Source organism: Leptodactylus fuscus, chromosome 1 (genome assembly GCF_031893055.1).
Source record: "Leptodactylus fuscus isolate aLepFus1 chromosome 1, aLepFus1.hap2, whole genome shotgun sequence".
Lineage (NCBI taxonomy): Eukaryota > Metazoa > Chordata > Amphibia > Anura > Leptodactylidae > Leptodactylus > Leptodactylus fuscus.
The window spans coordinates 239361005-239383667 of record NC_134265.1 but is presented as its reverse complement, the minus strand read 5'-3'; the positions used below and the strand labels follow the sequence as shown (position 1 = coordinate 239383667).

Here is a 22663-nt window from a genome sequence, read left to right as displayed (position 1 = left end):
CAGCTCTGACTGATGGTTATGGAGCAAGGTGTTACAATTACAGCTAACACCCACTCCTGAGGCTGCCCTTTCATTGCACCAAGTACCACGCACCCACGCCACAGGTCACTAAGGGGTTAAAGAGGAAGATAAGAGTTTTTTTGCAGGCGGATTTTGATGCAAAAACGTCTGTTATTCATTTCAATGTGAGTCACTAGCTTTTTTTTTTTTTACTCACTAGCTTTTTTTTTTTTTTTCTTTTGCTAGCGGGAAAAAGAAGTGACATGCCCTATCTTCCCGCTGATTCCGAGACTGAGTTAGCTGCGGCGTCCATGGCTTGAGACTCACTCCTGATTATGCCCATTCATTCAGGCCTAATCAGGAGCGGGATGTACTTCATAGCCATCCTGTTGCAGCTACCGTGCGGAAAAGTCATACCCTTTGATGGGTCTCTTCAGAACAGAGGAAAAGCTGAGCTGCAGGAAAATGAGGGCAATATACATAAAAGAAGTGCACAGTGTGAAAGACAGTCAAGTGAAGTATGTAAGGTTTGCCTGAAGAACACTTCATTATTTTATCTTTATTATAACAAATATAAAAACGTATGATCCTAACCAACGGAGTAGGACTGTGCTGCGGTTACTCAGGCTAGCTAAAGAAAGATCTCTGTGGATTCAATTGTTAGAGAAGAAATATATATATATATATATATATATATATACACCAGGGACTGCACTCTTTTCAGATATAATTCTGAATATACACAGCTAATACCATGCTGGTGAATACATAACGTATGGGAAATAAAGGTAGTGATATTGGCTCTGTTATTCTTTCTCACCTCAGATGAACCTCTCTGAATTGTGTGTGGGGGGGAGGGGGACACGCGTGAGGTTGATGAATTATAGAAACAAACAAGGTTTCACTCATTGAATCTTAGTCTCGTGCCACACCTTTGTTTCCAACTAATAAAGGAAACAGGAAGAATAGTCACTTTAACCCCTTCCCGACATGCGCCGTAATAGTACGGCGCGTGTCGGGTCTGTAACTATGGCGACCGTCATAGCCGCCGGGTGTCTACTGCTTTAAGCAGTAGACAACCGGCTCTAATGCCTCCGATCGGTCCCCGGACCGATCGGAGGCATTAACCCCTCCGGCGCTGCTGTCAAAGGCGCCGGAGGCGCCATCTTCCCGGCGGCGCATGGGCGCCGCCATTTTGGCAGGGATCGCCGGCTCCTGGAGCATGCTCCAGGGCCGACCCCCCGTTGCCATGACAGCCGGGAGCCTTGTTAAGGGCTCCCAGCCAGTCTGCAAATTCTCTCTTTTGCAGGCTGGTGTATACAGCCTGCAAAAGAGATGATGATTTTTTGCAATGCATTAGCATTGTAATGCATTGCATTAGTGATCAGACCCCCTGGGGTTCAACACCCCTAGGGGGTCTAATAAATTCAAAAAAAAAATAAAAAAAAAATATAAAAAAATATAAAAAGTATTAAAAGTTCAAATCACCCCCCTTTCCCTAGAACAAATATAAAAGTAGTTAAAAACTGTGAAACATATACATGTTAGGTATCCCCGCGTCCGAAATCGCCCGCTCTACAAATCTATAAAAATATTTTTCCTGTTCGGTAAACGCCATAGCAGGAAAAATAGTCAAAAGTGCCAAACCACCGTTTTTTCACTGTTTTAATTCTGATAAAAATTTGAATAAAAAGTGATCAAAGCAATAACATTTCCCAAAAATGGTAGAACTAAAAAGTACACCCGGCCCCGCAAAAAAAGACACCCTATGCATCCCCGTACACCTATGTATAAAAAAGTTACGGCCGTCGGAATATGGCGACTTTTAGAAAAAAAAAATTTTAACACCGTTTTGGAATTTTTTTTAGGGGTCAAAATGTAAATAAAACCATATAAATTTGGTATCCTTGGAACCGTACCGAAACACAGAATACAGGGGACATGTCATTTTGGCTGCACAGTGAACGCCGTAAAACCAAAGCCCGTAAGAAAGTCGCAGAAATGCATTTTTTCTTCAAATCCACCCCATTCTGAATTTTTTTCCTGCTTCCCAGTACAATATATAGAATAATTAATGGTGGCATCATGAAGAAAAAATTGTCCCGCAAAAATTAAGGCCTCATATGACTCTGGGAGCGTAGAAATAAAAAAGTTATGGGGTTTAGAAGGAGGGGAGTCAAAAACGAAAATCAAAAAATGCCATCGGCGGGAAGGGGTTAATAAAAACCTCTAACAACTAGGTTTATATAGTGTATTGTGGCTGGTTTTTGATCGTTATGTATTATCAGGATTAAAAGTTTGCCTGTTTTGCTTAGTTATCACATACGTTTAGTGTGGTAACTCACTGGTGCTATCAATTGGGGATATACAACATTTACAAAATGTGTGGGTACAGCCGATATCACTACCTTTATTTCCATATTTTATATATTCACCAGCATGGTATCATTTTAGCTATATTAGATGTAGGTGCTGCAGAGGTTAATACATCTAGTACCTGTTTTCTGAACATATTAAACTAGCTGTGCATATTCAGTATTATATCTGAAAAGTGTGCAGTCTGTGGCATGTACCTACGGTACATATAGTATTCGCTCTTAGCATTCCCTCTCTAACAACTGAATCCACAGATATCTTTCTTTAGCTAGCCTGAGGCCTGGTTCACATCATCGTTCGGAATTCCGTTCGGGGAGTCCACTTGGAGATCCTCCAAACGGAATACCGAACGCACTGACAAGCGGTGAGCAATGAAAGCACAATGACCTCATAGACCATAATGGGTGATGTCCGCACGAGTCATGCAGAGAGGAAAGTAGTTCATGAAGTACTTTTCTCTCCACATGGCTCATGCAGAGACCTCACGGAAAACACACGGACCCCATTATAGTCTATGGGATCCGTGTGATTTCATAAGCTCACCGCTTGTCAGTGCGTTCGGTATTCAGTTCAGGAGTTCAACAAGCAGACTCCCCAATGGAATACCGATTGCAGATGTGAACCAGGCCTTAATAACCACCAGCGTAGTCCTACTCGATTGGTTAGGATCATACATTTTTATATTTGTTATAATAAAGATAAAATAATTTTAAAAGTGTTCTTTCAGGCAAACCTTACCTTATTATTACTTTTTTTTCACCACTTGTTTTTCAAGTCTGTAGTTATAGCAGTCAAGTGAAGGGTCAGCAAGCTGGGTTTGCATGCTAGGTCATGAGTCTTCCAGCAGGACAATAACCCCAAATATACTTAAAAAATCACTCAGAAATGGATGGAAACAAAGCACTGGAGAGTTCTGAAGTGACCAGCAATGAGTCTGGATCTAAATCTCATTGAACACCTGTGAAGAGATCTTAAAATTGCTGTTGGGAGAAGAGAAGGCACCCTTCAAATATGAGAAACTTGGAGCAGTTTGCAACAAAAAAAAAAGTGGTCCAAAATTCCAGTTGAGAAGTGTAAGAAGCTTGCTGATGGTTATAGGAAGTGATTGCTTTGTTATTTTTTCCTAAGGTTTGCAACTAAATATTAAGTTTAGGGTGCCAGTAATTTTGTACGGCCCATTTTTGGTGTTTTGCAAGAAATGATATTATTTTTTGCTATTTTTCTCTTTTTTTGTGTTGTTCCAATACACACAAAGGAAATAAACACATGTATATCACAAATCAATATAGAGAGTAGGGTGGCACTACTAGATGCACACGGGCCATATAGTGAAGGATAATAGGATAAGCTTCATGTAACTTTCTGGTGGTGCTCACAGTATATAAAACAGTCCAGTGAGGAAAAAATAGAAAAACTGGGCACTCACCACATGAAGCGTGTGATAAAAATCCAGTCTTTATTTCATAAATCCATATAAAAACACACACGGGAGGAGGCACACATGAGAGGAGTGAGCGACAGCTGTTTCATGTAGACAGCACTTTTTCAAATTGAGCTTGAAAAAGTGTTGTCTGCACAAAACAGCTGTCGCTCACTCCTCTCATGTGTGCCTCCTCCCGTGCGTGTTTTTATATAAATTTATGAAATAAAGACTGGATTTTATCATACGCTTCATGTGGTGAGTGCCCAGTTTTTATACATGTATATCACAACATGTGTAATTGCAATAATTTTCTGGGAGAAAGACTTCATTTCAGGTGTGGCAATACTTATGGCAATGACTGTATATTCATTTGATGGATCTATTTTGTTTCAGTAATATCAAATTCATATGGATGCCTACCCATTTAAGTTGTTTTCCTTTGACTATAATATTTGAATATAATACTTTGAATATAATATTTCATAAGATCAGTAATGGAAAGTGAATTATAATATACAATGTGGTCAGAAAAATGCACAGTGCCCAACATAAATCAAAGAGCAAAGTCGTTTTCGCAAAGTCTGTGATACACATGTTAATCATTCATGAAAATCCAATCCAACACCCCATGTGAAATTCCACATAGATTTTCTTAGAATAAATTCCTGAAATCTCTATGTAAATATGTAAAGCTTGGTTCCCGGCATTGTTATTTGGTAAAGTCTTATTTTTTAAAATTTTTAGGCATACTCTTTCAAAATTTTAGCTTTATGCATAATCATAGATTCATGGCCAATCTTTACCCCAATATTTAAGGAAGCTTACACATGTGCTGCTTTGACGCAGTTTCTTGCAGCCCAAGCAAGAAGTGAGTTTGGAAAAGGCAAAGTAGGCTATTTCCTATATATGTATTAACCATTCTTTTACAATCCACATTACACTGACCTATTCATTTAGAAGGACCCGTACACATGACCATGAATTACACAGTCTTGTGTGCGGGGCGACAGTCCAGGAAGCAATATATGGAAAAGGTCCGATTTTGTTGTCCAGCTTGGTTCATTGATCCAATAGTAATGCCCACAATAAGTGTAAATGCCGATCACTGGTATAAGCCCTTTCAAATGACCCCCAATATTGAAACAAATACCTCTAATGTTGTGCCCCCACCCATGGAATTCATCTGGTGTTACAGAAGAGGTGTCAGTTCTGCCAAGCAGCGCCTATCGCGCTGCACAATGCGAGCGGGGAGGGACGCCCCCTCCCCTCCTGATAATACTCGTCTATGGACAAGCACTGTGATCAGAGGGAGGTGGCGTTCCTCCCCGCTCGCACAGTAAAGCGCTACGGTACCGGGACCGATAGCGCTTTACCCGGGGCACAGATCGGGAAAGCCAACAGTGCACTGAATTCAGCGCACTGTCAACTTTCCAGCAGTATATGGAACTGCCTGTGCCCAATCTGATGAAAGGTCCTCTTTAACAAAAAAGTGTGAAACAAATGAAAATATGTCATATTCTAGGTTCTATAATTTAGAGTTCAGGTTTTATTTTTTTATGTCAAAAGTGTGATACCTGTCACAACAGCAAATTGGTTACATGTTCTTTATCAAATATATGGCTTCACTGGTACAACCCCCAAATACAAAAAGGATGGCACAATGTGTAAAATGTAAAGAAAACAAGAATGCAATGAATTAGGAATGTGAAAATCTCAGATTTTATTCACAGTAGAACATAGAACTCATATCAGAAGTTGTAAATTAGATCATCTCCATGTCACTTATTAACAAATTAACTCATTTAGATATTGATGACAGCAATGCATGTTAAAAAAGGACAGAGCCATGTCCAGATCTGTAACATGAAGCTCCTGGGCCCCAATGCAAAATCTATACCAGGCCTCCCAACTGCAACATATTGCTTATGGTATTTGCCACTTCATGTGGAGAAAAGTCACCTTATGGGCCATTGGCCTGGGTGCAACTGCAATTTCTGAGGCCCCTCAAGTTAGGCCCCTGGTCATGTCTAACATTGTGTAGTATCCATTCCTCTTTTTACCGCCTGTAAACATCTGGGAGGTGAAGAGACCAATTGCTGGAGTTTTGAGAAAAGAATTTTGTCCCATTCTTGTCTTATGTAGGATTTTACCTTTGTAGTTTTAGGTCATCTTTGGCAGATATTTTATTCCACAATGTGTCAAATATTTTTTATTTGTGAAAGACCAGTTCATCACCCAGAGTGTTCTTCGGTGAAGACATGCTGGTGTGATGGATGCAGTATGTGGTTTAATATTATCTTGCTGAAATATGCAAAGGCTCTCTAAAGCCTTTGCATGTAGGATTTAGCTGTCCGCTTAAAAAGTCAGACATCTTTGTAAACGGACACTTAAGGACACACACGGACAGTAAAGGACACGGCATGATGTCCCATTTAAAATAATGCAAAAGATAAAGGACACAACTAGTGTCTGATGCGAATGTCCACGCAAGATTTTGCGCGGACATTAGCGTCGGACACAGACACTAGTGTGAACCCTGCTTTACTGTTTCTGAATACACTGTTCACACTCATACTCTGAATTCTGTACACAACTTACATCTGCAGGCCACTAAAATTTATAAAGATAGCATGAAGACAAGCAAATATAGATAAGAGAGATAATGAGATGTGGTTGTAGTTTCTAGGGAGTGTTTCATAGCACAACCGCATAATGTGGTGTGGACTGTACTATTTTGCAGGTTTACATCTGTGGAGAATATTATACTGTGTGGGGCCCCTGTGGAGCATATTGTTTTGTGTGGGAGCCACTGCACTGTGTAGCATATTATACTGTGTGAGGCCACTGTGCAGCATATTATGCTATGTGGGGACCACTGTGGAGCACATTATATTGTGTGGAGGCCACTATGGAGCATATTATAATATGTGGGGGCACTGTGGAGCATATAATACTGTTTGGAGACAACTATGGAGCATATTATACTGTGTATGGACCACTGTGGAGCATATAATACTGTGTGAGGGTCACTGTGGCGCATATACTGTGTTGGGGCCATTGTGCAGCATATGATACTGTGTGGGGCCACTGTGGAGCATTTTATACTGTGTGGGTGCCACTCTGGAGCATTTTGTACTTTGTGGGGGCCACTGTGGAGCATTATACTGTGTGGGGGCCACTATGTAGCATTTTATACTTTGTGGGGGCTACAGTGAGGCATATTACACTGTGTGGGGCCCCTAAGTTATATACATCACACCCCATCTATTTTATAGTAGACATGATATTATCACTGTAATTACATTTCACGGTCACTATAAAACATATACAGTGTTAGCCAAAAGTATTGGCACCCCTGCAATTCTGTCAGATAATACTCATTTTCTTCCAGAAAATGATTGCAAGCACAAACTCTTTGGTATTAATATCTTCATTTATTTTGCTTACAATGAAAAAACACAAAAGAGAATGAAAAAAAAAAATTAAAATCATTGATCATTTTACACAAAACTCCAAAAATGGGCGGGACAAAAGTATTGGCACCCTCAGCCTAATACTTGGTAGCACAACCTTTAGACAAAATAACTGCGAACAACCGCTTCCGGTAACCATCAATGAGTTTCTTACAATGCTCTGCTGGAATTTTAGGCCATTCTTCTTTGCCAAACTGCTCCAGGTCCCTGAGATTTGAAGGGTGCCTTCTCCAAACTGCCATTTTGAGATCTCTCCACAGGTGTTCTATGGGATTCAGGTCTGGACTCATTGCTGGCCACTTTAGAAGTCTCCAGTGCTTTCTCTCAAACCATTTTCTAGTGCTTTTTGAAGTGTGTTTTAGGTCATTGTCCTGCTGGAAGACCCATGACCTCTGAGGGAGGCCCAGCTTTCTCACACTGGGCCCTACATTATTCTGTAAAGTTTGTTGGTAGTCTTCAGACTTCATAATGCCATGCACACGGTCAAGCAGTCCAGTGCCAGAGGCAGCAAAGCAACCCCAAAACATCAGAGAACCTCCGCCATGTTTGACTGTAGGGACTGTGTTCTTTTCTTTGAAGGCCTCTTTTTTTTTCCTGTAAATTCTATGTTGATGCCTTTTCCCAAAAAGCTCTACTTTTGTCTCATCTGACCAGGGAACGTTCTTCCAAAACGTTTTTGGCTTTCTCAGGTAAGTTTTGGCAGAGTCGTGCCTGGCTTTTTTATGTCTCTGGGTAAGAAGTGAGATCTTCCTGGGTATCCTACCATACAGTCCCTTTTCATTCAGACGGCGACGGATAGTACGGGTTGACACTGTTGTACCCTCGGACTGCAGGGCAGCTTGAACTTGTTTGGATGTTAGTTGAGGTTCTTTATCCACCATCTGCACAATCTTGCGTTGAAATCTCTCGTCAATTTTTTTTTTCCGTCCACATCTAGGGAGGTTAGCCACAATGCCATGGGCTTTAAACTTCTTGATGAAACTGCGCACGGTAGACACAGGAACATTCAGGTCTTTGGAGATGGACTTGTAGCCTTGAGATTGCTCATGCTTCCTCACGATTTTGCTTCTCAAGTCCTCAGAAAGTTCTTTGGTCTTCTTTCTTTTCTCCATGCTCAATGTGGTACACACAAGGACACAGGAAAGAGGTTGAGTCAACTTTAATCCATTTCAACTGGCTGCAAGTGTGATTTAGTTATTGCCACCACCTGTTAGGTGCCTCAGGTAAATAACAGGCGCTGTTTATTACACAAATTAGAGAAGCATCACATGATTTTTCAAACAGTGCCAATACTTTTGTCCACCCCCTTTTTTATGTTTGCTGTGGAATTATATCCAATTTGGCTTTTTTGACAATTCTTTTTGTGGTTTTCCATTGAAGACAAATTAAATGAAGATAATAATACCAAAGAATTTGTGATTGCAATAATTTTCTGGAAGAAAATTAGTATTATATGACAGAATTGCAGGGGTGCCAATACTTTTGGCCAACACTGTATGTGCAATGTAAATAGCGAAGGGGTGGGGACACTCGCAAAACCACCATGGTCTTTTCAAACAGTTGATCAGCTGTGGCCTTAAGTGTTAGAACCCCTCTGATCTCTTAGATCTAGACTGTTAGGTACACTGCAGATCAGATGTTTACCAGACCATGCAGATCCAGGTATTGTATTGTCCAAGCTAAGTGCTGCACTACTCACTCTTCATATTCTTGATAACTGCAGTTGTAGGTACTATCGTTGCATAGGCCGTGTTAATGTTAACAATTCCAGAAGCCACACTGCTCCCTTGCCATACATAGTGTAGAGGTGGGTTTAGGTAGTGCAGTGGTGAACATTGTATTGCCGGTGAGCAGCATAGCATTGTCATTACCTGTAGTCACGCTGTGTCTGTACAGCTGATCTGCAGGGGTCCTTGAAACAATTCCACTGTTGAGCCCTAGACATCCCAGTCCAATACTGTGAACTTGAACAGTGTATTCATTAAAAGTGGTCAGTGCAAGGAAAGGAGATGGAAATAAGAGGAGTCATAACTATTTTTCTTTAATAAAATATATTACAAAGTCACCTGGGCATGAATGGTTAGAAATTTGAAGCCTCCTGCTTTACAAATAGATATCTTTTGGAAGCATAATTGTAATTGTGTGGTGTGTTTTGTATGCGTATACTTATTTTCAGTGTGGCATATGATAAATAAAATCAATCTAAAGCTAAGCTTTTACATCAAGTTGGTATGTTTTGCTTCCTACACAGGCTCATATAACATTACTGTTCATTCTAGGTAAGCCTGTGCTTATTTGCACAAATTGTATTTCACCAGCAATCTTTGCACATTGACCCTAGTACAATATTGTGTAGTAGCACTATGTTATTTACACAGTGGCCATTTATTATGTGGGCAGCTTTGTTTGTTGCACAGTTTGTATACTTGATCTCTGATCCATGTAAATACTGACGTCCCACACAGTTGTGCACAATATACATAAATAGTTGTTACAGACCTCTATGTGCTTTTACTATACCAAGTGTGATCAGGTTGACTTCCTTTACTATGGCTTGGATGTATTTTTTGCTTCCATTAGTTACATGTTCTCTGTCATCAAGCTATGAGGTAAAGGACTATGTCGTACCACGTTATAATATCAGCTTGGATCTCAAAGCTGAGAACCGCTGGGATCACATTTTGCAGAATTATAACATAACCAAGTTGAAACAATACGGAGATTTTTTAATGAGGTAAGTTTTAAAACCGTTCCATTCCTATACATCTATAGTCGTGGTCAAAAGTTTTATGACAAAATTTTGGCTTTCACAAAGTTTGCTGTTTCAGTGTTTTAGATCTTTCATTGAGATGTCTCTATGGTTTAGTGAAGTACAACTATAGGAATTTCAATTTCAAGTTTTTAAACTTTTAATGCATTTCTTTTCCTAAGGGCCTTGTTCTTAGCACAAAGTGCATTAAATAACCTTTTAATGACAAATACATCAAGATTATGTAAAGACTTTACAGTATTGACCCTTATTTTTCAAAACTTCTGCAATTTACCCTGGTAAGGCTGGGTTCACACCTGCGCCTCCATTCGTTTCGGGGTTTCCGTCCCCGAATCCACTTGAAAAATGCGGAGAGAAAATTCCTGCAAGTATGGTTTTTCTCTCGCATATTTTGGGCAGTTACTAGATGGAAACCTGGCAGACCCCTGTTATAGTGTTTTCAAGCAGATTAGGTTTCCAAGGAAGGTATGAACCTAGCAGACACTTGATCTCATCTGGGCCTAATCCTGCCTGATGGCAACACATTCTTGCCTACTCACTGCCTTGAATTCGTTCGGTAGAAATGCCGGTTTTTGTTGGTATGCAAATGAGTTCTCTCACAGCAATGTGGACGTCCCCAATGCTGCAAGAGAACTCTCCAGCGACGCCTCCATCTTCTTCAGGAACGGCCTCTTCACGCGTCTTCTTCCGGTGTTGGCTGTCAAACTTCTAGACCTCGGGCAGAGCCAACTGCGCATGCTGGTGGGCACGAGAAAAATGGCTGCTTACACAGTAAGTAAGCAGCGATTTTCTTGTGGACTGTGGGCATGCGCAGTCGGCTCTGCCCAAGGTCTAGAAGTTTGACCACCAGCGCCGGAAGAAGACGCACAGAGAAGCCATTCCTGAAGAAGGTGGAGACAGTTCTCTCGCAGCATTGGGGACGCAGGGAGAACACATCTAAAGGTAGGAGAAGAATAGCCTTTCTTAAGGCTATTCCTACGTGTTAGTGAGAAAAAATTTGATTGTAATAGTAGAATCCCTTTTAGCAAATAAAAGGAATTTTAGTGATAGACATCATAGATAGGAGTGAGTGAGCAGATCTGTGCTGCTGTTAGTAGCCTAGCAGAAGCATTCCTGCTCTAATACAGAACTACAGACAAAGGACAATTAACCCTTTCATTGTCAATAATCTAATTTGGTCTACACATGACTAACTATTACATCCTGGGTAAATGTTACTTGGTGTAAATGGACATAATAGTACATCACCAGGCGTCCACCCACTCTCTATCTGAGTTGGCAACAGCGGAACCAGGTATACCTGTAACTGAAGCTCCCACTCCATTAACCCCATTAACATCCACTACATTAATATTAATGCGGAATCTAAGGAGTTCCACCATGTAGATGATCCCCATCAGCACCCCTTCCTTCGGTGAGATAGGGGCTGTTAAGTATTTTCTGCAGCTCTGGGTCTGGCCAGTGATCAAAGATTTGCTGATTCAGGTTACCTAATGGGACATGTAAAAAAAGAAAAAATAAATAAATTTTTTTTTAAAAAAAGTACATAAAAAAATTATAAATGAATAAAGCTCATAATGCCCCTTTCCTGTATAAAATGAATTATATAAAAGAAAACACTAAAAATTAAACAAAAACAATAAAGTCGCCATATTCCGACGGCCGTAACTTTTTTATACGTAAGTGTACAGGGATGCATAGGGCGTCTTTTTTTGCGGGGCCGGGTGTACTTTTTAGTTCTACCATTTTCGGGAAATGTTATTGCTTTGATCACTTTTTATTCAAATTTTTATCAGGATCAAAACAGTGAAAAAATGGCGGTTTGGCACTTTCGACTATTTTTCCCGCTACGGCGTTTACCGAACAGGAAAAATATTTTTATAGATTTGTAGAGCGGGCGATTTCGGACGCGGGGATACCTAACATGTATATGTTTCACAGTTTTTAACTACTTTTATATGTGTTCTAGGGAAAGGGGGGTGATTTGAACTTTTAATTCTTTTTATATTTTTTTTATATTTTTTTTTAACTTTTTTTTATTTTTTTTTGCATTTATTAGACCCCCTAGGGGTGTTGAACCCCAGGGGGTCTGATCACTAATGCAATGCATTACAATGCTAATGCATTGCAATGCATTGCAAAAAATCATCATTTCTTTTGCAGGCTGCATAGACCAGCCTGCAAAAGAAAGGATTTGCAGACAAGCCTGGGAGCCTGTACAAGGCTCCCGGCTGTCATGGCAACGGGACGTCAGCTCTGGAGCATGCTCCAGGAGCCGGCGATCTCGGCCAAAATGGCGGTGCCCATGCGCCGCCGGGAAAATGGCGCCTCCGGCGCATTTGACCGCGGCGCTGGAGGGGTTAATGCCTCCGATCGGTCCGGGGACCGATCGGAGGCATTAGAGCCAGTTGTCTACTGCTTAAAGCAGTAGACACCCGGCGGCTATGGCGGCCGCCCGGCTCTCGGGCGGTCGCCATAGTTACAGACCCGACATGCGCCGTACTATTACAGCGCATGTCGGGAAGGGGTTAAAGTATTCATTGAGGAGTAGAGTGAGCATTTTGACCCTATAGCCGTTTCACAGATTTTACTAACCTTGGGATGTGTAGGTTAAAAATTAATAAAATGTCCCTTTATCCCCAAAGTTTTCATTTTAACAAGGGGTTAAAGGAGAAAAACCTCTTACAGTTTGTTAAATAATTGCTCATGAACAAGGCAATATCCCTTATGTGGCCATAATCTGCTATATGGGAACATGGTGGGGCTCAGAATGGAAAGAGCGCTATTTGGCTTTTGGAGGGCAGATGTTGCTGGAATAGTTTTCAGGTGCCATGTCGCATTTGCTGAGCCCCTAAGGAAACCCCTCAAAAGTGACCCCATTTTAAAAACTACACCCATCATGGAATGTATCAAGGCGTATTATCATTTTGAGCCTAAAAATGCTTCCCAAAAATTAATGTACAAACTGAAAATTGAAATTTGTAAAGAAATATGCCATTTTGGTGCCCAATACATTGCACCCACTTTTTGTTGTCAGAGACCTGCACTCCTAATACTATTAAGGGGCCATCCTGAGGGGCAAACACAGCAGGGCTTAGAAGGGAAGGAGCACTGTGCTTTTTAGCTATTGGGTTACAGAGTTAGAGGGACTTTCAGGGCGCCATGTTGTTTTTGTAGAGCCCTGGAGTTGACAGTAAACTGGAATTCCCCAAGAAGTGACCTCATTTTGTAGGGGAAATTCTAGGGTCTCTGCAAATGTGACATGGTGTCCAAAAACAAGAATCTAAATCTGCACTCCAAAAGCACATATCGCTCCTTCACATCTGTGCCCTGCTGTGTACCCAAATAGTGGTGTATGCCCACATGTACGACACTGGTGTATCCCAGATAACAGACTTAATGCCATATGTGGGTAGAAATGGCTGTTTGGGCACAGCCAGACACAGAAGGGAAGGAGCGCTATTTTGGTTTTTGGACGCCATGCCACTTTTGCAAAGCCCCTGAATTGCCAATAAAGTGGAATCCACAGACATGTCACCCCATTTTGGACACTAGTCCACTGATGGGATATATCAAGTGCCGTAGCGAGCATTTTTAACTCTTGAGTGTTGCATTTATTTAGTTTCCAGAAATGAAATCGAAATTGATAATGAGAAGTTAAAAATGAAATTTTTCCAGACATTTGCCATTTCAGTGTCCGATATGTTGTGCCCAACTTATGTCAGCAGAGATGCACACTCCAAAAACTGGTAAGCGGGTATCCCAGGCATAACAGCTTTTAGAGCGTTCATCTCTAACACAAGTCGGTCACAACATATGACGCACTGAAATGACGTATTCCTGGAAAAATAGTCATTTTCACCTTTCACAATCAGCTTTGTATTCATTTATCCTATTAATATTATAAAGGTGAAAGTTTGTGAGTTTGGATGTTTGTGGGTTTGTGTGTTTGGATGTTTGTTCCTCAATCACAGCCAAACGGCTGAATTGATTTTGGGGACATTTCACACACTCACACACACACATTTCCCAGGAAAAGGTAGTAGGCTACTTTAAATGTGGGTCACTCACCCACCCCAAATTGCCACCGTGACCCTCCAAACAATCCTCTCGGCTGTAGCAGCTGGCATTCCACCAGCGCTGGTCTGTCCACGCACCTCCTATTGGTGCATTGCAGGCTGTGGGCGGGCTCTGGAGCCAGGGCTGCAGCACCATAGGTTGGGGGGCTGAAGGTGGGCATGCCGACTCAGCAGGAAAACAGTGAGGAAGATGGCAGCAGCCCACATGGTCCCGGCACCGCAGCTATCCCAGGCCATCTACACAGCTCGCGGACGGAGAAGGCTGCTGCACCCGACACACCACAGGTCAGTGCAGCGGGTACAGGGGGTTGGGGAGGGGGTGTCCCGGGGGGGGGTGTCATGGTCCTAGGTCGGTGTCCCCAGGGATCAACCACATTCCCCAGCTTCACGTCCCCCCCTTCATCGGCCCCAGTGTAGTTGGACTCACCTTGCAACGCTCCCCTGCCGCTCTCTCCACTCGCTCGCTGCACATAGGTGTCGGGCGGCTGGTTGCGTATGGCAGGTAGACTGCAATACAGGCACCGGTATATGCAATGCACTGTTTAATACCGGCGCCTCTATTGCAGTCTACCTGCCTAGGCTGCAATACAAGCACACGCCTGACAGGCCAGGGAGGCAGCGCAAAGCTCCGGCTGTCATAGCAACCTGCCTCATATACGCCATACACAGCCAGCCGCCCGACACCTATGTGCAGTGAGCGAGCGGAGAGAGCGGCGGGGGAGCGTGGCAAGGTGAGTCCAACTACACTGGGGCCGATGTGGGGAGGGCCTGAGGCTGGGAGCAGAGATGGGGGGACAAGAAACTGGTGGCAGATGAAGGGGGGAACAAGACACTGGGGGCAGAGATGGGGGAGAAGAAACTGGGGCCAGAAATGGGGGGACAAGAAACTGGGGGCAGAGATGGGGGGACAAGAAACTGGGGGCAGAGATAGGTGGGCCAAGAAACTGGGGGCAGATGAAGGGGGGACAAGAAACGGGGGGGGGGGGGCAAAGAAACTGGGGCAGATGAAGGGGGGGACAAGAAACTGGGGCCAGAGATGGGGGGACAAGAAACTGGGGCCAGAGATGGGGGGGACAAGAAACTGGGGCCAGAGATGGGGGGGGACAAGAAACTGGGGGCAGAGATGTGGGGACAAGAAACTGGGGGCAGATGAAGGTGGGGAAGAGATAGGGGACAAGAAACTGGAGGAAGAGATGGGGGGACAAGAAACTGGGGGAAGAGATAGGGAGACAAGAAACTGGGGGCAGATGAAGGGGGGACAAGAAACTGGAGGCAGAGATGGGGGGACAAGAAACTGGGGGCAGAGATGAGGGACAAGAAACTGGAGGCAGAGATGGAGGGCCAAGAAACAGGGGGCAGACATGCGAGAACAAGAGATATAAGCGGTTCAGCGCCACCGCCAACCCGCAGACGAAGTCGCGGGTAACTGCTAGTGGATAATAAGTTATAGCAACACTTGGGGATTAAAAATGCTCTCTGTACCCCTGGATAAATCCTTCAGGGTTGCAGTTTCCAAAATAAGGTCACATATCAGGGGATTCCACCTTTACTGGCGTTCCAGCTCTGCAAAAGTGTCATGGCATCCAAAAACCAAACCGTCTGTGCTCAAAAAAACTAATAACCCTTCTTCCCTTCTGTATCCGGCTGTGCCCTAATATCAGTTTATACCCACATATGACATTGTGTACGTTATCCCGGGTACACCAGTGTCATACATGTGGCATAAACTGCAGTTTGGGCACACCGCAGGGCGCAGAAGGGAAGGAGCGCTATGCAACTTTTGAAGTACAGATTCAGATGTTTGGTATCTGGACGCCATGTCATGTTTGTAGAGCCTGTAAGGTACCAGAAAAGTGGATTCCCCAAAGGAGTGACACCATTTTGAAAGCTGCACCCCTCAAAGAATTTATCAGGGGGTGTAGTGAGTATTAGTATCCCAGACGTGACTGCACAGCGGATGGTGAAGAAAGAATATATAAGCGGTGCAGAGTACATTGCAAACACCAAATTACCTACTTTGTCCGAGTAGCTCCTGTGATTGGGGGAGTCACTCTGGGGTCACTTTAGGGGTCACTTCTGGTGTATTTTCCCTCATAAGCTGTAAATCTGGGGTGTCCTGGGGTGACGCCGCCTGCACTGCGACACAGAGGTCTAAGCCAGCTCAGGATTGGGCCGCTCGGTTTGTTTTCAGAATCGCCCTGTCCTGCACTAGTTTAGAAAAAAAAAAGTTAAAAAAAAAAATCAAATTGCCGTGGCTGCCGCCCCCTCCAAAGTGCCACCTGAGACTGCCACCTCACCTCGCCTCGCTAGAGGTGCAGCCCTGACCCCAGATCTCTGTAGTCCAATCCTTGAACTTCCTGCAGAATGTCAGTTTGTCCTTGAAGTGACTTCTTGTTGCCCTTTGTAACACCAGGCCAGTCTCCAAAAGCTTTCTCCTCACTGTGAATGCAGCTACACTGATACAATAAAGCAGCTAAAAACTGCTATGAAAAAAACACTAGTGTTTTTCCATTGTGTTTTGCATTTTTTTTAAGTGTGTGAGTAAAATGCAGAACTATCACAGGTAAAATTAACTTGGCAATTTTTTCAAAACCACACCCACTTTGCCAATTAACCATGCCCTATCCAGTAAATCCAGGCCTCTTTTTATGTAAGGAATGAAAGTGTTTAGTGTCTAAAACATGCCACAGGGGCATTGTTATGCCTGGTTCACACATGCTGATGTGTTCCATCCATAAGTGTCCGCATGAGGACCCCTACGGATGGAACACAAGTGCAACTGCAAGCGCTGTGAACTTCAAGCGCATGGGCCCCATAGACTATAATGGGGTCCATGGGCTTGCCGCGCACTGGCCAAACAAATCGTTCGTGTGGGCAGTGTGCGGCAAACCCACGGAACCCATTATAGTCTGTGCGGCCCGTGCACTTGAACTGCAAAGCGCTTGCAGTTGCGCTTGTATTGCGTCCGGGAGGGTCCTCATGCAGACTCCTTACGGACAGAACACATCAGCATGTGTGAACCGGCCCTTAGACAGTTTTTAGGTTCAAATTCCACCAGAATTCTGGTCTATTTTCTTAGTAAATCTCCCCTTATTTGTCCTACAAGACCATATCCAGGAAGAGAGGAAGAAAATTGCTCAGTTGTGTAGAGCGTTCAATGTGTCTTTAAAAAAATGCACAAATTATGCCAAAGATTAGCATATACAGATTTTTAAAAATCCTATTTTACTTATTATTAATTCATAATATTACAGTACTGCTAATTCACCTTTGATGAGTGTGGCAAAGCATTAACTTCTGCAACCATTCATCCATAACTTTTGTTTTCTAGCATGCTTCAGCCTGAATGGTCCAAACCGCTATTGCTTGGTGCAGCAGGTGTTTACTTAGATTTCTTTGCTAAAGAACCATTCGCTGGAGAGATACATGGAATAGCAAAAGCAACGGGGTGTCCTACAAGTGAAATTGTACTGCTAAACCTATTCTATGAATATCTGTAAGTTTAATAACGTGTAAAAAAAAAAAAAAAATCTGATCTGCAAGATTTTTTTATTTTAGCTTTATGTGAAGCAATGGCAGCAGAATATGCAGATACATTTGGAAGGATGTTTCAGTATTATATGGAAAATAATTGCTATTTGGGGGCTTTTATCCCTGGTAATAATAACAGATAGAGATGAGCGAACACTAAAATGTTCGAGGTTCGAAATTCGATTCGAACAGCCGCTCACTGTTCGAGTGTTCGAATGGGTTTCGAACCCCATTATAGTCTATGGGGAACATAAACTCGTTAAGGGGGAAACCCAAATTCGTGTCTGGAGGGTCACCAAGTCCACTATGACACCCCAGGAAATGATACCAACACCCTGGAATGACACTGGGACAGCAGGGGAAGCATGTCTGGGGGCATAAAAGTCACTTTATTTCATGGAAATCCCTGTCAGTTTGCGATTTTCGCAAGCTAACTTTTCCCCATAGAAATGCATTGGCCAGTGCTGATTGGCCAGAGTACGGAACTCGACCAATCAGCGCTGGCTCTGCTGGAGGAGGCGGAGTCTAAGATCGCTCCACACCAGTCTCCATTCAGGTCCGACCTTAGACTCCGCCTCCTCCGGCAGAGCCAGCGCTGATTGGCCGAAGGCTGGCCAATGCATTCCTATGCGAATGCAGAGACTTAGCAGTGCTGAGTCAGTTTTGCTCAACTACACATCTGATGCACACTCGGCACTGCTACATCAGATGTAGCAATCTGATGTAGCAGAGCCGAGGGTGCACTAGAACCCCTGTGCAAACTCAGTTCACGCTAATAGAATGCATTGGCCAGCGCTGATTGGCCAATGCATTCTATTAGCCCGATGAAGTAGAGCTGAATGTGTGTGCTAAGCACACACATTCAGCACTGCTTCATCACGCCAATACAATGCATTAGCCAGTGCTGATTGGCCAGAGTACGGAATTCGGCCAATCAGCGCTGGCCAATGCATTCTATTAGCCCGATGAAGTAGAGCTGAATGTGTGTGCTAAGCACACACATTCAGCACTGCTTCATCACGCCAATACAATGCATTAGCCAGTGCTGATTGGCCAGAGTACGGAATTCGGCCAATCAGCGCTGGCTCTGCTGGAGGAGGCGGAGTCTAAGATCGCTCCACACCAGTCTCCATTCAGGTCCGACCTTAGACTCCGCCTCCTCCAGCAGAGCCAGCGCTGATTGGCCGAATTCCGTACTCTGGCCAATCAGCACTGGCTAATGCATTGTATTGGCGTGATGAAGCAGTGCTGAATGTGTGTGCTTAGCACACACATTCAGCTCTACTTATACTCAGCTCTACTTATACTCAGCTCTACTTATACTCAGCTCTACTTATACTATTAAATTATTCACAACTGCGCTGAAAAAAAGGTGATACTCACCTACCTGCAATCTTTTCGTGAATGGAGCCTCCACCGCCTCCTCTTCTCTTCTCCTCCTCTTCTCTATGTGCAGGGTCCACGTATAGGACGTCTGCGTCCCGAGGCAAGAGGCGTGGATCATGTTCAAAGCAACATATAACATAGCAAATTTTTATATGGGTCAGTTTAGCGCAATAAAGTATATATATATATATATATATATATATATATATATATATATATATATCTTCACCACTTTGCTCCTTGCATCTGTAGTGAAGAGCGCCAAAGGAGATATACACATTTTTATTTTCTGATTAAATATTATTATATGACAGGTTTATCCTATTGGTATTCATTTTAATATAACAATTTCCGCTTCAACTGTTAGTAGTAATATAAATATGTGTTGTTGTTTTCTGTTTTTGCTTGTGTTTTTTTTCAGGTCATGTACAAGTATTATAGCTGAAGACAAAAAAGGAAATATTTACCATGGGAGAAATATGGATTTGTTTGCTTCAGACCTATTTAGAAAAATTACAATAGATGTGGATTTTATTAAGGATGGACAGGTAAAATTTCTACATAAAAACGTACATATATCTGTGAAATGGGTTTTCTCCAGATTGCATGGTTTTCTAACAGATTGGGTTTTTATAGCTTGTTCATTGTTAGGCCTTATTCACACATCCACATATTACATAAGTGTGATGTCTGCATTTTTCATCAACACTACACATACATGTTCATTTCAATGGGACACATACAGTATATTAAGCCACTTGCGCCTTTTTGAAATAAATTGTGCCTTTTTGTGGTCTTTTTCTGCCAATCTTTTTTTTTTTTCAAGAAGTCATGTTGCTCTTGCCACTTTTGCTTTTTATTAGGAAAAGGCGGTTTGACCTAAATGGAGATCCTTTGACACTGTATTTATATATTTTTATTTTCATTAGAATTATAAAATAAAAATAATTAGAAAAGACAATACAGTTTTCATAATAAATAGATGGACAATACAATCCATATAAATATAACATTTCTAGACCTCATCCCATACATATTGCAAAGACATCACCCATCTGAACAGTGCGGAAAAACAAGAACCAAGGGTTCGTTGTAATAGGAGATCCGCGCTTGCTGGTAATGATGAAACACAAGAACTGAAGTATCCAATAATGGAACTTTTATTGAGGCAGGTAAAACAGCACAACGCGTTTTGGGCCAAATCGGGCACTTTCTCAAGTGCAAAAGTGTAGGTCATGTCGGACCAGATGCGTTGACTCATCTGAGCAGATTGTTCCAAAACATAGATATAACACAAGTGGATATGTTCCAACGGTGATCAATTAACATGGAATTACAACTCCTTTCCCACCCTTACGCATGGTTGTGAGAGAAGAACAAAAGAGAAAAATAAAATCAAATCAATAAAAACGTCAATCTTAGATTATTCCCTGATTCTCCTTTCTATCCAATACTGTTGCCATATATTCCAACCTAATTTGTTATAACACCCTGTAGTCAGGGGTGAACCTAGCCTCTTTGCTGCCTGAAGCGGACTATAAAAAGACACCCCCCCCTCCCACAAAAAAAATTGAGTTTACCCGCTACTAGCTTTTGACCGCAAGGTCCTTCAGCGGGAGGAGAACTGTTAGAACTGTTAAGCCGAATGGATTAAATGGCTTTATTGGTTATGCTTGCTTCTTATAGTGTTTTGAGAATTGTGAGTTTAAATAATACTTTCATGATGCTTGGATAACAATGTTTCATTAAAGAATGTGATTAATCCACAACTGAAGTAATATTTAATTACTTGTGGATATGAAGATTTTTGACGAGATGTTATATATGTTACAGGCAAAGTATGAAATCAGGCATTATATAGAATGCCTAGGCATTCTATAGAATGCCTAAAACTAGCAGGCAATGTATGAAAACACAAATCATTTCATACATTGCCTAGGCATTCTATATAATGCCGGAGGAGAAGCAGGCAAAGTATGAAGTATCTCTAGGCACTTTGTTCCCAAAGTATGAAGTAGCTCTAGGTGCTTCAGTCAAAAGCCACTAAGACACTTCATTCCCTGCACTTCTTTCAATGGGCTGCCGATGCTTTTACTTACATCTCTGCCGGCTGCTGCCAGCGCTTCTGCACTTCTGTCAAAAGCCACTAAAGCTCTTCGTCCCCTGCGCTTCTTTCAAAGGGCTCTCACTGCTTATATTTACACTGCTGCCGACTCAGAACTTCTGAAGGGATTTTAAAACAAGTATATGCGAGATCGCAATTCACTGTATGTCCTAAGAACTTGCTTCGAATTGAAGATATTCCTGACCATGAAATTGCTCTCCGGTCAGTTGCAATCGCTCAATCCAGTGGCAGCAGCCAAGGATTTCTGAAATGTATATGTAAAACAAAGAGCCAAAATTTTAGATGTCTTTGCATCAAAAATGGCATGGAATGTAATTCGAAATGTCATTTGAGCCTACCACGTGGCAACAACTAGGTTCATTTCAATTTCTTGGTTTAATAAAGTTGTTTTTGCTTTTGTCCAACTTTCATTGTCATTCGATTTCATTGCTTTTTCATGCTTTGCCTAAATAGCATTAGGCATTATATAGAATTTGATTTGAGTATAGAAGATACTTGTAACATGGTTGATGTTAGGATCTCATTCTGAATTAGCCTGGGCAGTAAAGACATCCTCATCTGGGCTTCCTTGGCCTCTGTAGATCCATGGAGATATTACCATCGGCACTGCCAATGATATATCCTGTACATATGTCCCAGTTTACTTACCTCTATGCAGATTTTCTCCGGCATGGGGGAGTGACTCCCTGGATCGCCACATCCCCCAGGCGGTGCACGATTGGTTAGTGATCGCGCATGTGCACACGACCCTTCGGGTAATGAGACGGCTGTGGGCGCTGTCAGAGTCAGCCCCATGGATTGGCCGCAACACCACTAGATGGGTGGGGCTTCCCTGGTAAAAGGCCATGTGTCTCTCTCACTCGCTAGATGGGCAGGGCTTCCTTCGTAAAAGGCCGCTCTCACTCGCCTCTGCCCAAATGCTAAGGGGGTAGCGGGAACAAAACTGAGCTCTCTATACACAGCAGAAACTTACCTGAATAAGTGATAGCGCTAACTGATAAGCTTAGAATTTAGAATTTGCACCTCTCATGAATTACTGTTGGAGTTAGTAAGGAAACGCATCAGGTGTTATATGTAGGTTAATTATGACTTTAGCCAGCCAGTACCTCCCGATGAGTAAGAACTCCTGGGGGGAGAAATACTGACTAATATAGGTTTACTTGGCCTAGACAGTGAGCCAAAGAAATGAGCTGCTCTTGTATCACATAATTTCATTAGCACTGCCTCATCTGATCAACAAGTGAGGGGCAGTTTAACCCCTTCCCGCCGATGGCATTTTTTGATTTTCGTTTTTCGTTTTTGACTCCCCTCCTTCTAAACCCCATAACTTTTTTATTTCTCCGCTCCCAGAGCCATATGAGGTCTTAATTTTTGCGGGACAAATTTTTCTTGATGATGCTACCATTAATTATTCTATATAATGTACTGGGAAGCAGGAAAAAAATTCAGAATGGGGTGGATTTGAAGAAAAAATGCATTTCTGCGACTTTCATACGGGCT

General features: G+C 42.6%; 1 protein-coding gene across 1 annotated transcript in view; it reads left to right on the top strand.

Annotated features, from left to right (window-relative positions):
- Positions 1-368: 368 nt before the first annotated feature.
- Positions 369-22663, top strand: part of LOC142215009 (N-acylethanolamine-hydrolyzing acid amidase-like) — a 71018-nt gene continuing 48723 nt past the window's right edge. The window contains exons 1-4 of the mRNA XM_075283670.1: positions 369-518; positions 9738-10006; positions 17453-17617; positions 19460-19586. Coding sequence (XP_075139771.1) covers positions 369-518; positions 9738-10006; positions 17453-17617; positions 19460-19586 — 711 coding nt within the window. The remainder of the gene's footprint in view (positions 519-9737; positions 10007-17452; positions 17618-19459; positions 19587-22663) is intronic.